At 39.9% G+C, this 15,970-nt stretch overlaps 1 protein-coding gene across 1 annotated transcript in view; it reads left to right on the plus strand.

The window, feature by feature from the left end:
• The window catches only part of CAGE1 (cancer antigen 1), a 60,162-nt gene that overhangs the window by 13,073 nt on the left and 31,119 nt on the right, over positions 1-15,970 (plus strand). Inside the window, exons 5-9 of the mRNA XM_078000964.1 lie at positions 1,964-3,022; positions 6,076-6,225; positions 7,325-7,435; positions 10,276-10,356; positions 10,584-10,691. Of these exons, the coding sequence (XP_077857090.1) occupies positions 1,964-3,022; positions 6,076-6,225; positions 7,325-7,435; positions 10,276-10,356; positions 10,584-10,691 (1,509 nt within the window). The remainder of the gene's footprint in view (positions 1-1,963; positions 3,023-6,075; positions 6,226-7,324; positions 7,436-10,275; positions 10,357-10,583; positions 10,692-15,970) is intronic.

Consider the following 15,970-nt stretch of genomic DNA (forward strand, 5'->3'; position numbering starts at 1 on the left):
CAGGTGTGAGCCACCGCACAGCCCCCAACTCACTTTTGTAATAAATCCACTTGTGATAACTAACACACTCCTGCGATAACAACATTTAGTCATTTTTATTCACCTCTTACTAGGCCCCATCTTCCAACACTGTTGCATTGGGGATTAAGCTTCTGGCACATGAACTTTAGGGAATGCATTTAAACCATAGTAGATATCAAGAGCAAAATATTAGGGCCTTGTAGGTCTCAGTAATGATAGTTATCTTTATCCCAGAACAATGAAAAACCATTAAGATGCAAGGTTCTGCAGAAGGATGAGCTCAAAAAACAAAATACAGAAGTCCTTGTCTCTAAATTCCAGAGAATTATACAGCGCACCACTCCCTTTTACTGGGTTTTTATTTATTTATTTTTTACATACGAGGTCTTGCTCTGTTACTCAGATTGGAGAGCAGTGTGACCATGGCCCACAAGAAATCCTCCTGCCTCAGCTTCTGAAGGAGCTAGGACTACAGGCACGTGCCCCCACACCTGACTGATTTTTAAAATATTTTTTTGGAGAGATAGGGTCTCACTATGTTACCCAGGCTGGTCTCGAACTCCTGATCTCAAGGAATCCTCTCACCTTGGGCTCCCAAAGTGTTAGGATTACAGGTATGAGCCACTGTGCCTGGCCTGGGGTTTGCTTTTTGTTTGTTTGTTGTTTTTTGAGATGGAGTCTCGCTCTGTTGCCCAGGCTGGAGTGCAGTGGCATGATCTCGGCTCACTGCAGCCTCTGCCTTCAGGGTTCAAGCAATTCTCCGGCCTCAGCCTCCTGAGTAGCTGGCACTACAGGTGTGCACCGCCACAGCCGGCTAATTTTTGTATTTTTAGTAGAGATGGGGTTTCACCATGTTGGCCAGGATGGTCTTGATCTCCTGACCTCATGATCTGCCCACCTCAACCTCCCAAAGTGCTGGGATTACAAGCATGAGCCACTGCACCTGGCCCTGGGTTTTTAATGTCATATTCATTTCACCATTTCTTACCACAATGTACTGTCTTTTTTATTTTTGTTTATTTTATTATTACTATTTTTTGAGACAGAGTCTCGCTCTGTCGCCCGGGCTAGAGTGCAGTGGTGCAATCTCAGCTCACTGCAACTTCCGCCTCCTATGTTCAAGTGATTCTCCTGCCTCACTCAGCTTCCTGAGTAGCTGGGATTACAGGCATGTGCCACCACGCTTGGCTAATTTTTGTATTTTGGGCAGAGATGGGTTTTACCACGTTGGCCAGGCTGGTCTCAAACTCCTGACCACAAGTGATCTACCCACCTCGGCCTCCCAAAGTGCTGGGATTACAGGCATGAGCTACCTTGCCCGGCCTACTGTCCTTTTGTAACCTCCCCAAAACCTGTACTGTCAGCATAAAGTCAATCATGAGGCATGTTCTTCTGCCATTCTAATGTTCCTAAGAGTCACAGAATAATTAGAAAACAGTCTAAATGTGGAAAAAAAATATTCAAAAGAGAAGAGACCTTCCCTAAAAATCCAAACTTTTGGCCCAATAATAAAATGTGAAAAAAAAAAAAAAAAAGAGAGAGACCTTGCAGTCTATAAGGTAATTGATAGATTTATTTGTCTGAATTCATTTGAAGTCAAAGCATCTTATATGTGTGCGGGGAAGTTTGCATAATAGAAAATGGTAAGAGGACAAAAGTTTAATTTTCCTTTTGTCAAAGTAAATGGGATATATATCTGTCATATACCTACTGCCTGTGCTCTGCTGTGCTGTTAGGTGCTGTACAAACATTTAGCAATTAATACATAGGTATTAACTTTTGTTAATAGGCATTATTACTGGAAGTAGGTACTATCGTTACTTTATAGTGGAGGAAACCAAACAGGGGATCTACTAACAGAATTCAAGGCCAGCCCTATCTGACTTGAAAGTTCATGATCTTTCTACGCATTCACATTTACTTTGTTTATTATAATTTACAGACTGCAGTTCCTTCGAAAGAAATACAGAATTATGGGGAGATTCCTGAGATGTCAGTCAGTTATGCAAAGGAAGTCACAGCAGAGGGTGTGGAGAGGCCAGAAATTGTCTCAACTTGGTCTTCGGCAGGCATCTCCTGGAGGAGTAAAGCATCTCAGGAGAACTGTGAGATGCCTGACATGGAGCAAAGTGCTGAAAGCTTACAACCTGTTCAAGAGGACATGGCTTTAAATGAAATCTTGAAGAAATTAAAACATACTAACAGAAAGCAGGAGGCGCGAATCCAAGAACTCCAGTGTAGTAACCTGTATTTAGAGAAGAGAGTTAAAGAACTACAGATGAAGACTACCAAACAGCAAGTGTTCATTGATGTCATCGATAAGCTAAAGGAGAATGTTGAAGAATTAATTGAAGAAAAATACAAAATAATCCTAGAGAAAAATGATACTAAAAAGACATTGCAGAATTTGCAAGAGATTTTAGCTAACACCCAAAAACATCTTCAGGAATCCAGGAATGACAAGGAAATGTTACAGCTTCAATTTAAGAAGATCAAGGCTAATTATGTGCGTTTACAGGAAAGGTACATGACTGAAATGCAACAAAAAAATAAATCTGTAAGTCAGTATTTAGAGATGGACAAAACCTTAAGCAAGAAAGAGGAAGAGGTAAAGAGACTACAACAACTCAGAAAAGAGCAGGAAAAGGTCACAGCTTCTGCTCTGGACTTGTTGAAACGGGAAAAAGAGACCCAAGAGCAAGAGTTCTTGTCTTTACAGGAGGAATTCCAGAAACGTGACAAGGCAAACCTGGAAGAAAGACAGAAACTGAAATCTCGACTTGAGAAATTGCTCACTCAGGTTAAAAATTTGCAATTTATGTCTGAAAATGAAAGAGCTAAGAATATAAAACTTCAGCAGCAAATCAACGAAGTAAAAAATGAGAATAAAAAACTAAAACAGCACGTTGCAAGGAGTGAAGAGCAAAATTATGTCCCTAAATCTGAGACAGCTCAGTTAAAGGAGCAATTAGAGGAAGTCATGAAGTCAGATATTACCAAGGTATTGATACACATTCTAAATCTCTAATGCGGATTTTCAAGAGTTTCTAGTGGTCTGGTGATGCATATTTAGATGTGGCACTTATATTTGTTTGCAGAAATAATTATTAAGGAAAGAAACAGATCTCGGCACTTTGGGAGGCTGAAGCAGGAGGATCTCTTGAGGCTTGGAGTTTGACACCAGCTTAGGCAACATAGTGAGACCCCATCTCTACAAAACATTTTTTTATATCAGGCAATCTGCCATGCATGGTGATGTGCGCCTGTAGTCCTATCTATTCGGGAGGCTGAGACGGGCGAATTGCATGAGCTCAGGAATTTGAAGCTGCAGTGAGCTATGACTGTGCCAGTGCACTCCAGCTTGGGTGACAGAGCAAGATTCTGTCTCAAAAAAAAAAAAAGAAGAAGAAAGAAAAACAAAAAACAGATATGGAAAGGAAAATACACCACAAGTTTGGAGAAGTTTCTTTTGGTTCATGAGTGTTCAAAGAACAGCTATTCCTGCCTTCTTGTGATTATTTTGGTAGAGGTGGCAGTTAACCTGGGAGTTTTGTGGGTACTCATTGCCAGTAATCAACAGCATCTCCCAGCAGTTACCTTTTTTTTTTTTTTTTTTTTTTTTTTTGAGACAGTATTGCTCTGTTGCCCAGGCTATAGTGCAGTGACGCTGTCGTGGCTCACTGCAACCTCTGCCTCCCAGGTTCAAGTGATTCTCTTGCCTCAGCCTCCCGAGTAACTGGGATTACAGGCATGCGCCACCATGCCCTGCTAATTTTGTATTTTTAGTAGAGATGGGGTTTCACCAAGTTGACCAGGCTTGTCTCAAATTCATGACCTCAAGTGATCCACCTGCCTCAGCCTCTCAAAGTGCTGGAATTACAGGTGTGAGCCACCATGTCCAGCGCCAGGGTTCCTTTGAGAAAAGATTTTCTAAGTCATCTCTCAATCCTATTCATCAACAAAACAAAATAATACAATTGCATGTTTGGTTTACAAGGCAAAACAAACCTATATCATATGCTAGTTTTATGCATTTAAGAACAGCATCAGAACCATATCAATATGTTTGGAGAACCTGTAATCCTTTATTATATGTAGTTCAAAAGGCTTTTTTTGGCAGCCAAGAACCTGGAAACACACTGCAGAAGTGATAATTTTCACAAGACAGAGCACATCTATTTCCGTTGTGTAGGCCTGTCTTAAAGTATGTATAGTAAACTCTTATTAACTGATTACTTAGAAAGAAGGCAAATCTGAACTAGAAAAATGTGTAAGTTAATTTTTTGTATTTGTTTTATTTATTTATTTATTTATTTAGACAGACTCTCACTCTGTTGCCCACTCTGGAGTGCAGTGGTGCGATCCCCTCTCACTGCAACCTCTGCCTCCCAGGTTCAAGCGATTCTCCTGCCTCAGCCTCCCGAGTAGCTGGGATTATAGGTACACACCACCAAGCCCAGATAACTTTTTTTTGTAGGTTTGGTAGAGACAGCGTTTCACCATGTTGGCCAGCCTGGTCTCGAACTCCCAGTCTCAGGTGATCCACCCTCCTCGGCCTCCCAAAGTGCTAGGATTACAAGCGTGAGCCACTACACCCGGCCTACTTTTGTATTTGTTTTAACAACTTGAACTGAGCTAATGTTACCTTAAGATGTCGTTAGTGGACCCTCTTTTATGAATCTGTAATCATTTTAATTTTTCTTTACAAGTAAATGATTTTACTGTTTTTAAGGATTCTTAGGAAAATATTCTTTTCCTAAATTAAAAAAAAATTCTAAGATCTAAGAAAAAAGGATTATCTAAGCTAGTGATTTTCAAACTTGAACATTCTTCAAAATTCCCTGAAACGCTTGTTAAAACACATATTGCTGGCCCTACCCTAGAGTTTCTGATTCAGTAATTCTGGGGTGGGGCCTGAGAAGGTGCATTTCTAGCAAGATCCCAGTTGTTGATGCTGCTGGTCCTGGAGTCACACTTTGAGAACCACTGACCTAAGCCATCTTAACTGGAGCTCCTAACCAAATCATGATGCATTTTGAATGGGTAAGCTCTAAATGAGTTAGTTTAATTGTACAGAAATTTAGCATGGTATATAATTTTCTTCTTGAGCCTTTTTTTTAAGTTCCTTATTTTATTTTGATTAATCAATTTCTCTAACACTCTGAATTCATACTTACTCTGCTTATAGTTTTGCTTTTCACGAACTCTAGTTCTGTTTCCTCAAAGTATGGCCTGGGAGTATCTGTGAAGTCAAAAGTATTTTTATAGTAATATTAAGACATTATCACCTTTTTTACTCTCATTTTTTCACAAGTGTACCGTGGAGTTTTCCAGAAGCCACACGATGTGTGATGATGTAATTGCTCTCATGGCTGATGGAATGTGTGAAGCAAATATGAGAATCCAGCTATCTTCAATTAAGCCAGCATTAAAAATATTTGGAAAAAAATGCAGAACAGTGCCATTCTTTTCACAAATGTTTTGTTTTGAAAAATGTGGTAGTTGTTCTATTTAAAAATTGTTATTAGTTGGGCACAGTGGTTCACACTTGCAATCCCAGCACTTGGGAGGTTAAGGCAAGAACAGTGCTTGAGCCCAGTAGTTCAACACCAGCCTGGGCAACATGGTGAGACCCCCATCTCTACAAAAAATATGAAAAATAGCCAAATGTGGTGGCATGCACCTGTGGTTTCAGCTACTGGGGAGGCTGAGGTGGGAGGATTGTGTGAGCCTAGGCATTTGAGGCTGCAGTGAGCCGTGTTCACACTACTGCCCTCCAGCTTGTGTGACAGACTGAGACCCTGGCTCAAAAATAAATAAATAAATAAATTGTTATTTATGTTTATACAAATGGATTTATTGCTACTTTAAAAGAATTAGTAAACAAATATTTTAAAATATTCTCAGTTTTAATTTCTAAAGGGATCCTAAGATCAAGAAGTTTGAGAACTATCAACCAAGGTTTTTAAGAGTGGCATTTTATACAGCATTTTACTTAAAAGATATTTCAGGTTCTTTGTCATTTTTTGACAAATCTGAATTACGTGTATATAGGATACAAAAATGACACATTCTAATCTGCTCCTGGATTGCTCACCTTGTGAAGAAGAGAGCCTGAATCCTGCAGATATAGAAAGATCTTCTCAACTGGCCTCCAAAATGCACAGTCTTCTGGCTCTGATGGTGGGACTTCTCAAGTGCCAGGTAATAAAACATATATTAGATATTTTAGTAGGGGAGGAATAAATAATAGGGTTGGACTAAAAGAGAGGCAATAAAAGGAATTAAGTTGTGGAAGAAGAAAATGAAGAATTGAAGATAAAATACAGACCCCTAAGCCATCCATCCAGCCCTTCTTTGCCCCATGTCTTCTTTCTGCTTATCTTTCTTGAACACCTAATCCTCACAAGTGTACAGAAAGATAAAATGTAATAAGATAAAAAGAACCCCTTTATTAAGTACTTCCCACATTTTAGGAATGCCTTCCCAGAGCAGTAGTCTTGTGCTCTGGTCAGTCTGTGCCTAGTGATTAGTGATTATTCACATTAATGAGCTGATTGCCCAATCTGAAATACCACTTTTGGTTAGGAGCCGGGGAAGGGCAGTCCAGTAAAAAGTGAAGTTGCTGTCAGAGGAGTTCAGATGCTGGCTTATCATTTCCTAGCTGTGTGACTTGACCAAGTAACCTAACCTCCACTTCAGTTTCTTTATCTTTAAGATGGGGAAATGATGCTTCTGTCCTGGGAGCTTATAAACACTGCATTTAATGAAAAAAACAATGAAGGGACATGTACAGCCAGGTGGCTCACGCCTGTAATCCCAGCACTTTGGGAGGCCGAGGCAGGCGGATCACCTGAGGTCAGGAGTTCAAGACCAGCCTGGCCAACATCGTGAAACCCCATCTCTACTAAAAATACAAAAATTAGCTGGGCAGGGTGGTGGGTGCCTATAATCCCGTCTACTTGGGCGGTTGAGGCAGGAGAATCGCTTGAACCCCGGGGGGAGAGGTTGCATGAGCAGAGATCGCGCCACTAAACTCCAGCCTAGGCAAAAGAGCAAAACTCTGTCTCAAAAAAAAAAAAAAATTAAAATTAAAATTAAAACAATGAAGTCTTTCCATACTAACCCTTTATTAGATGCCTTCTGATGAGTAATTGAGGAATAGAGTGCAATATGATTTTACCTCTTTTGATTTGCTTACTTATTGAAAAGAGATTTATTTTTGTTTCATATGCATGTTTTTTACTTCCTTTTAGCTTTAGTAAAAACTTTTTCATCTAGCTTCTGAAACTCTTATCCTTAGGACATCACCAATTCTGATGCCGAACATTTCAAAGAGAGTGAGAAGGTTAGTGATATAATGCTGCAAAAATTGAAGAGCCTCCATCTTAAAAAGAAAAATTTAGATAAAGAGGTACTATATTTATTCTTCATCTAAAATGTATATTATTTTTAGCGAAAAAATAGTTAAAAGGTAGTGAGGAAGTAACTCTTAAAGGTGGAATGATTTAAAACATTATTTTGGGGGACTAGATTAGTTTTACTGTGCCCCTCACTAAAGAGATAAAATGTTCAACATTTGACTTGTTTTATTGCTTATCTATACTGGAAAACCTACAAAAAATTTAGTATGATAATTTTTTTCATTTTTGCATGGCACTACTGATTCCCGAAGGCTCATTTATTTTGATTTTCCTATAGCGATTTCAAACTTCATCCTTTGGAATAATAGAAACATTTAAAACAATTTTATTTCTCAGGTGGGTGAAGGGTGAGTGCAGAGGTTCTTGAATTTTGTTTAGTTACTCTTTTCTTTAATTTTTTTTTTTTTTTTTTTTTTTTTTAGACAGAGTCTTGCTCTGTTGCTCAGGCTGGAGTGCAGCGGCATGATCTTGGCTCACTGCAGCCTCCGCCTCCCAGATTCAAGCTATTCTCCTGCCTCAGCCTCCCAAGTAGCTGGGATTACAGGCATGTGCCACCACGCCCAGCTAATTTTTGTATTTTTAGTAGAGATGGGGTTTCACCATGTTGGCCAGGCCAAATTTAATGAAATGCGACCATTGAACTCCTGACCTCAGGTGATCCACCTGCCTTAGCCTACCAAAGTGCTGGGATTATGGGCGTGAGCCACCGCACCCGGCCTCAAGTATGCTTTTCTAGGCGTTGCGGAATAGAGGTTGAAGGATAAAATGAAGAGAATTAAATAGGGAAGGTGATAACAGGATGTCAAATTGTACCATTTTGAATCTGAGAGGAATGCAGAAATGACAACTTTTTCTGGCTAAGGAATCAAAATATATTCAGACCTGGAATCTTGGATCATAACAAATTCAGTTCTGTAGCACTTCTCTGAACTGACGTCTCGCGGGTATCCTGAAGAATCTGTCTGCCTCGTAGCCAGCCTGTAAAGGACAGGACCAAGGTATGAGCATAGCCACGCAGAGAAACAACTGGCATCCACTTCTCTAAACAGCTTTCAAAAATAAGCCCAACTGAGGATATTACAAAAATACAATTTCAGGCTGGGCACAGTTGCTCATGCCTGTAATCCCAGCATTTTGGGAGGCTAAGGCAGGCAGATGGCCTGAGCCCAGGAGTTTGAGATCAGCCTGGGCAACATGGGGAAACTCTGTCTCTACAAAAAATACAAAAATTAGCCAGGCGTGGTGGCACACACCTGTGTCCCAGCTATTCTGGAGGCTGAGGTGCAAGGATCACCTGAGCCCGGAGAGGTCGAAGCTGTGGTGAGGCAAGTCTCAAAACCCTGTCTCAAAACAAACAAACAACAACAACAAAAAGCAAAACAACAAAACAAAAACCCAAAAATACTTCTTTCAGATATTTATGTTCTTTTGGTTAATTTCTATGTAATTACTGAAGTATTGACAGGTGATATGATGTCTGCAGTTTGATTCAGTGAAGGGGGATGGACGGAAGAGGGCAGTGATTGAGGATACAAATGACATTGACCATTAGCTGTTAATTATTGAAGCTGAATGATAGTTACATGGGGCTCATTAAAGTTTCTTCTCTATTTTAAATATTGGAAAATGTTCACAATAAAGAATAAAAAATATTCCGTGCACCACACTTCACTAATCAGTTTGAATATTGGATATTAAGATGATTATTATACTGAAGGAACAAATAAGAAATGATTATAAATTACACCCAGATTTGGCTATTTTTTTTTTCTTTAAGGAAAAATTTTAATAGCCTGACTGTAACAACAACTGTATGTTAGGATAACTCCTTGGAGACTCCAAGACCACCCCCAGGTTTGATGATTAGCTAAAGGACTGTGAGTCGTCCTCATAGCTATGACTTACCACAGCAAAGGATACAACGCAAAATCAGCCAAGGGAAAAGCACAGGGGCATCGTCTAGAGGAAGCAAAACTCAGGCTTCCAAGAGTCCTCATGGAGTCACACGGGATGCATTTCATTCCCCCAGCAATGAGTTACAACCACAGGTGTGGAAGTGTCATCTACCAGTGAGGCTTCTTAGAGACCCAGTGCCCGGGGTTTTTATCGGGAGCAGTTCACACAAGCACCCTCTGCCTAGTACGTGCCAAAATTCCAGATCCCTGGAAGGAAAGTAGATGCTTAGCTTAAGTCCCATGCTTTGGGCAAGTAGGTTAAGCACCATAAGCCATTTACATCAGAGAACGGTGGAAAACTTCCCACAGTCCAACTTTCCAAATGCCAGTCACAGGGCAGCCTTGCCAGCAGGCCTCTCTAAGCCTCTCAGTCTTGGACCTGCTGTGTGAATTATTTTCCTCACGAGAGCTGTAAAAATATATTTTTTGTATGTTTTTTGAAGACTGTTAGACTGTGCATGGTTTGATTTTTATTTTATTTTTTTATTATTATTATTATTATTATTTTTTTTTGAGACAGAGTGTCGCTCTGACGCCAAGGCTGGAATGCAATGGCGCCATCTTGGCTCACTGCAACCTCTGCCTCCTTGGTTCAAGCAATTCTCCTGCCTCAGTCTCCTGAGTAGCTGGGATTACAGGTGCCCACCACTATGCCCGGCTAATTTTGGTATTTTTTAGTAGAGACAGGGTTTCACCATGTTAGTCAGGCTGGTCTTGAACTCCTGACCTCAGGTGATCCACCCGCCTCGGCCTCCCAAAGTGCTGGGATTATAGACGTGAGCCACCACGCCCGGCCTGGTTTGATTATTTTATTATAAATATTAGAGTGTAGTTGTATTTCCTCTCTAAAATACAGAATGTTTTCCTTTTCTTAGCTACTGAAACATAAAGATAGAATCACAACCTTTAGAGATTTAATTGCTAAGGAAAAAGCATTTCAAGATCATGCTATTAAGGTGAGCTTAATATTTACTATGTACTATCTTTAACATAAAAATATACATTTTCAGATATTTATGCTCTTTTGGTAAATTTGTTGAAGTCCTTCTAGTTCTAAGTTCTACACTTTTATTATTTCAGCCACTGATAATCTCTTTGATTTTTAAACTAATAAGTATTTATTGTCAAGTATTCCAAGGAGTATGAAATGATTGAAAGTGAGAACAAATATATTTAACCTCAGGTCACAGACTGTGATTCAGATGAAGCCAAGAGTATCAGAGATGTACCTACCTTTCTGGGAGCCAAACTGGATAAGTACCACAGTCTAAATGAGGAGCTTGATTTCCTGGTAAGAAAGACCTTTTGTTACCTTGCTATTATTTTTATACACAACATTATTTTACTAACAAGTTTAAGAAATTGTCCTTCAAAAAACTGGCTTATTAAAATGGTCACAGGCTGACATCATGGCATTATTATTTACCCACAAGAATATAGAATTGAAGTTTGCATTTTTGGGTTTTGAAATCTTAAATATTGTCCCACCTCGTTTCTGTTAAGACTAATCAGATTTATCTCCTTCCAAATGCAGAAATTAAAAGAAAAAGTGCTGTTTTTTCATAGTAGATGAAGTACACTAATACTGTTGCATATGCTACAGTAATAGCTATGTACAACAACCATGGTTAAGGTGTGCTTTAGGCAATAACACTCATAACGTACTTTAGATGGTGTTGTAAAGATAAAGGCAGATAAAATAGGAAAAATATGTTAAAAGAAAATGAAAATGTGATCTTAGAATCTAGATAGTTATAGAGCAATTTTGGAACTCAGTTGGATCTCACTAAAATGAAAACGTCTAATTAACATAAGGAATTTTTATAGGAGTTAATTAGATAAGTCTACCATCATATTTTTTAAATGGTTAAAAGCAGCATTCTATACCAAATTCATTACATACAACTCACCTTTAATAGAAAAGAAACTGTCTAATAACATGAAGTTTCAAAGCTTTCCTCTTTTCTAATTTTTTTTTTTTTTTTCATTTAAGAAGTAATTATTGGCTGGGTGCAGTGGCTCACGCCTGTAATCCCAGCACTTTGGGAGGCCGAGGAAGGTGGATCATGAGGTCAGGAGTTCAAGACCAGCCTGGCCAAGACAGTGAAACCCCATCTCTACTAAAAATACAAAAAATTAGCCGGGCGCGGTGGCAGGCATCTGTAATCCCAGCTACTTGGGAGGCTGAGGCAGGAGAATCGCTTGAACTCAGAGGGCGGAGGTTGCAGTGAGCTGAGATCACACCACTGCACTCCAGCCTAAAAAATAGTAATTATTATTGACTTCTCAGAAAAGATTAAACAAGCTAATCACTAAGGAGCTAGAAAGCGAAACAAAATATAAACCCTGCTACTAAGGAGTCTAGAAAAGAAGATAAGATACATAAATAACTGTTTATCAGGAGGAAGGGGAAAGTTTTTAGAGAAGAGGTACAATGACTGGCATCTAACAGAGTGGATACTTGTCTGAGGACTAGAAGAGGTTATTTCTAAGGCAGGTTATGAAGGAGATGGCAGTTGGGTCTTAAAGACCAGTAAAATTTGGGCATAGGGAACCAAGAGGACAGCATACAATACATTCTGTTGTCCATTAGCAGTACCTATGCTTCAGGCCCTGGTGATACAAAGATGATGATGAGAGTGACCAGTAGTGTTCCCAGCAGTGGGAACTGGAATGGGAACAAGGTCACAAATGGCAGAGTGTCAAACACACCATATCACCTTTAAAATGCACTGTGGGCTTTGCTGTACAAACCCTATCTCAGAGTATCCAAATAATTGATGAGGGAGAGTTCTTTATTGAAGAATGTAAGCTATTAAAAGCCGAAGAAAAGATAAGTTTAGAAAATTATATTTTGCACTCCTGAATAGATTAAGGAATGTAAGCAGCTATCATAATGGCTGCTAAAACCTTTAGGTTCAAGATTGATAAGGAGTTTTTAATGAATGAGTCGTATTGACCAAAATTTGAACCCACTGATGAATCTCAACCCCACTAATGGTGAGACAGGCAGACCTGTGCCCCTTGACATGGTGCAGAGGAAGCACACAACACCATCCACAAGGCTTCTTACCAAAACTGCTGAATCCAAAAGCTAGCATATAGACCTAACTACCAGCAGACAGGAACTACAGTGGGTAAAGAAATGTACTTGATCATACCATAATGACAAATCCTGAATGCAGAGGACTCTAATAAATAAATAATTGGCACAAGAGAAGGGAAGGAGAGGGGAATAACTGTTATAGACTAAGAGAGGCTAGAGACTTAAAGGACAAATCAGCCAGAGGCAGTGTATGAAACTCAACCAACCACTATAAAAAGACATTTGTGAGATAATAGAAAATTGAACTCAGCATATTAGATAATATTACGAAATTATTGTTGATATTGTTGATTTTAATAGATGTGATAGTGGTATCATTGTGTTTTTAAAAGCCCTTCTCTGTTAGTATTACATTTGCTTGTTTGTTTTTAGAGATGGAGCCTCGCTCTGTTGCCAGGCTGAAGTGCAGTGGCACTTCAACCTCTGCCCCCGGGATTCAAGGGATTCTCCTGCCTCAGCCTCCTAAGTAGCTGGGATTACAAGCGCCCACCGCCATGCCTAGCTAATTTTTGTATTTTTAGTAGAGACAGTGTTTTGCCATATTGGCCAGGCTAGTCATGAACTCCTGAGCTCAGGTGATCCACCCGCCTCAGTCTCTCAAAGTACTGGGGTTACAGGTGTGAGCCACCACACCCATCCTGTTAGTATTATATTTTGAAAAGTATTTATGAATGAATTAATATGATGACAAGGTTTGCTTTAAAGTACTCCAGGAGAACAAAAAGGTGGCATAGTAGGGGTAGGAGCAGAGTTCGAGAAAGATAAAACAGTAATGGAAAATGTTGGTAATCGTTGAAGTTATGTGATGGAAACATGGAGGTCCATTATGTTATTCTTTAGACTTGCATGAAAGTTTTCAAGATAAAAAGGGTTTTGTTTTTATTGTTTGGAAGTGCAGAATGTACTCCAGAAGATTCACACCTCATTCTCTAAGGAACTCTGGGCCAGCAAGGTGTGGCCGCTGGAGTGCAGGGTGATGCTCATGCTTCCCCTGGCACATCGTCGTGTGCTTCCCTCATGTCCTTCTGACCCCTTGCTGTTGGCTCCTCTTCACAGTTCTGACCCTGCCATCTGCTCCATTTACAGCCTGTCCTCCTCCATCCTGAGACAGGGTCCTTGACTTCAGCTTTGCCTTCCTGCTGGCTCGAGCATCCTGGGTGTTTAACTGTCAAGTGCAAAATGTCTCCTGGTCCAGGAAGACCTTGATACAGTCAGAGATTTGATCACTGGGAACAAGGCAAAAGTCCATTTAATGGTATTGATGTTCAGAGTTCAAATAGGCTTATAGTAAGTTCCTCCTAGATCCCATCTTCAGTAAAATAGATACCTTCTAATACAAATGAGATATCCTCTCACTAGTATTATCGAGTAGTTAAAATTTACAAACCAAAATCTGTCCTAAAACATACCACTTCAATATGGCAATCATATATTACATAAAACATTTACCTAATTTATTATTTTGGTAGCCTTTAAAATTAATAGTTTGTTAAATTGTAAAGAAGTCACAAGAATAAGAAAGGAATAGGCAAAGTGGAAAATTACTGCTCTAGGAAAAATTTTCCAAGTGAACCAAAAGAAAACAATCAAAACCCAGTACCTTGCGGTCCACTTGAACGACAGAAGGTACCTGCCAGTATCTGAATTTGGCACGGTGTTACCTTGAGTATACTTTATAGTTTGCCAGCCTCTCTGCCACTGACCAGCCTCCTAAGGAAGAGACTAGAGTCATCACTAGAACTTGGGTCACACAGGTGGGAGGGCTGTCCTGCCGGATGGAATCTTAAATTCTTAGTTTACATAGATGTCAACTTTACCATCTGTTTTCTTGTTCTCTCAAGCATCCTGGCATTTTACAGTAGTCCTTCTGATACTCTGACCCTCTCCCTCACCTTCCTGGTTCTGATTTTCCTAATTTCCTTTCTAAAGCAAGAGTGGGAAACAATATTTGCACCATAGGTCCTTGCTGAAGGATATCACATCGATCTATTTCCTGACCAGCTCTTGGCAAGAGCTTAAGAGCTCTTGTATCTCTGAAGGATAATCTTTGCAGTTCTTTTGTTCCTCTAGTAGTAATCCTCAGTTTAGAAAAAATACATTTTACATCTTGATGGAATTCTTATATGTACACACACACAGCTAAAACATTGGGTTTTAAAATTCTTTTTTGTTCTGTTCCATTTCTTTTTTTATGTTGGTCATAAATTCATTTTACCACTTAGTAAAGAGTCATATCCTGAATCATGTTCATGATCTGAAAGCTGCTGCTTGGAACATGCTATCTTGGCCCTCACAGAATTGCCTTTACTGAGCCGTGCTCTGATGTTAGACCCTCAACAATCCGAGGAAACATCCTTCTCATTTGCTACGGAGACGTGGTTGTTTCACTTGGGTGAGAACTTCCTTAGAGATCTCGGGCGCACTAGGACAAGCTTCTCCTTTAGAAGCAGGTATATTTTCATCACATAAATAATGACAACCAGATTCATCATTATTTATGTAACTGACCAGATTTCCATTTCGTTTTAGCTATGAAGAAGTTCATTAATAAATATGGCACTGGAGTGTAGGTCTTAGTTAGCTTCGTATCTGCATGTTGTTCCTCACCTGCTCTATATATTCTGGCTTAATGTTTAGTTTCTGATTGATATTGTATTTGTTTGTTTGTTTTTTGAGACAGAGTCTTGCTCTGTCATCCAGGCTGGAGTGCAGTGGCATGATCGTGGCTCACTGCAACCTCCACCTCCTGGGTTCAAGTGATTCTCCTGCCTCAGCCTCCCAAGTAGCTGAGAATACAGGCATGCACCACCCCACCCGGCTAATTTTTTGGCATTTTTTAGTAGAGACGGGGTTTCACCATGTTAGACAGGCTGGTCTTGAACTCCTGCCCTCAGGTGATTCGCCCACCTTGGCCTCCCAAAGTGCTGGGATTACAGCCATGAGCTGTCGCGCCCAGCCAGGTTTATATTGTATTGTATGTACACAACCTCAAAACCTTTATGTGGAGAATTGGAAACTCAATCAGTCAATTTTCTTCCCATATCTCAATCTGCAAGCCTATTAATAATGATGGCTGATTTATCCACTGTTCATGGTGAATGTTATGTGTACCTTGACATACTTTCCCTCTAAGTTGACACTACCAGAATGTAAGACAACCCTATATGAGGAAAGTGTGTTAATGCAAGTAAAAGCCTCTTAGCAAACCTTGAATTACAACCTAGATAGAGCTAAATACCCTGGCTTCACCATATAGCCAGGCCACCTGCACCTCAAATCATGGAGGGCCTCATAAAAGGTGTGTGGTAGCAGGATAATGGCACCCCCAAAAATTTCCACACCATAGTTTCCAGAACATGGCAGAATGGACTTTGCAGATGTGATTAAATCAAGGGCCTTGAGATTCAGGGGTAGATTATCCTGGATTGTCAGGGTGGGTCCAGTGTAATCATGAGTTCTTAAAA

The sequence above is a fragment of the Macaca mulatta genome, chromosome 4 (assembly GCF_049350105.2).
Source record: "Macaca mulatta isolate MMU2019108-1 chromosome 4, T2T-MMU8v2.0, whole genome shotgun sequence".
In the NCBI taxonomy this organism is placed as follows: domain Eukaryota; kingdom Metazoa; phylum Chordata; class Mammalia; order Primates; family Cercopithecidae; genus Macaca; species Macaca mulatta.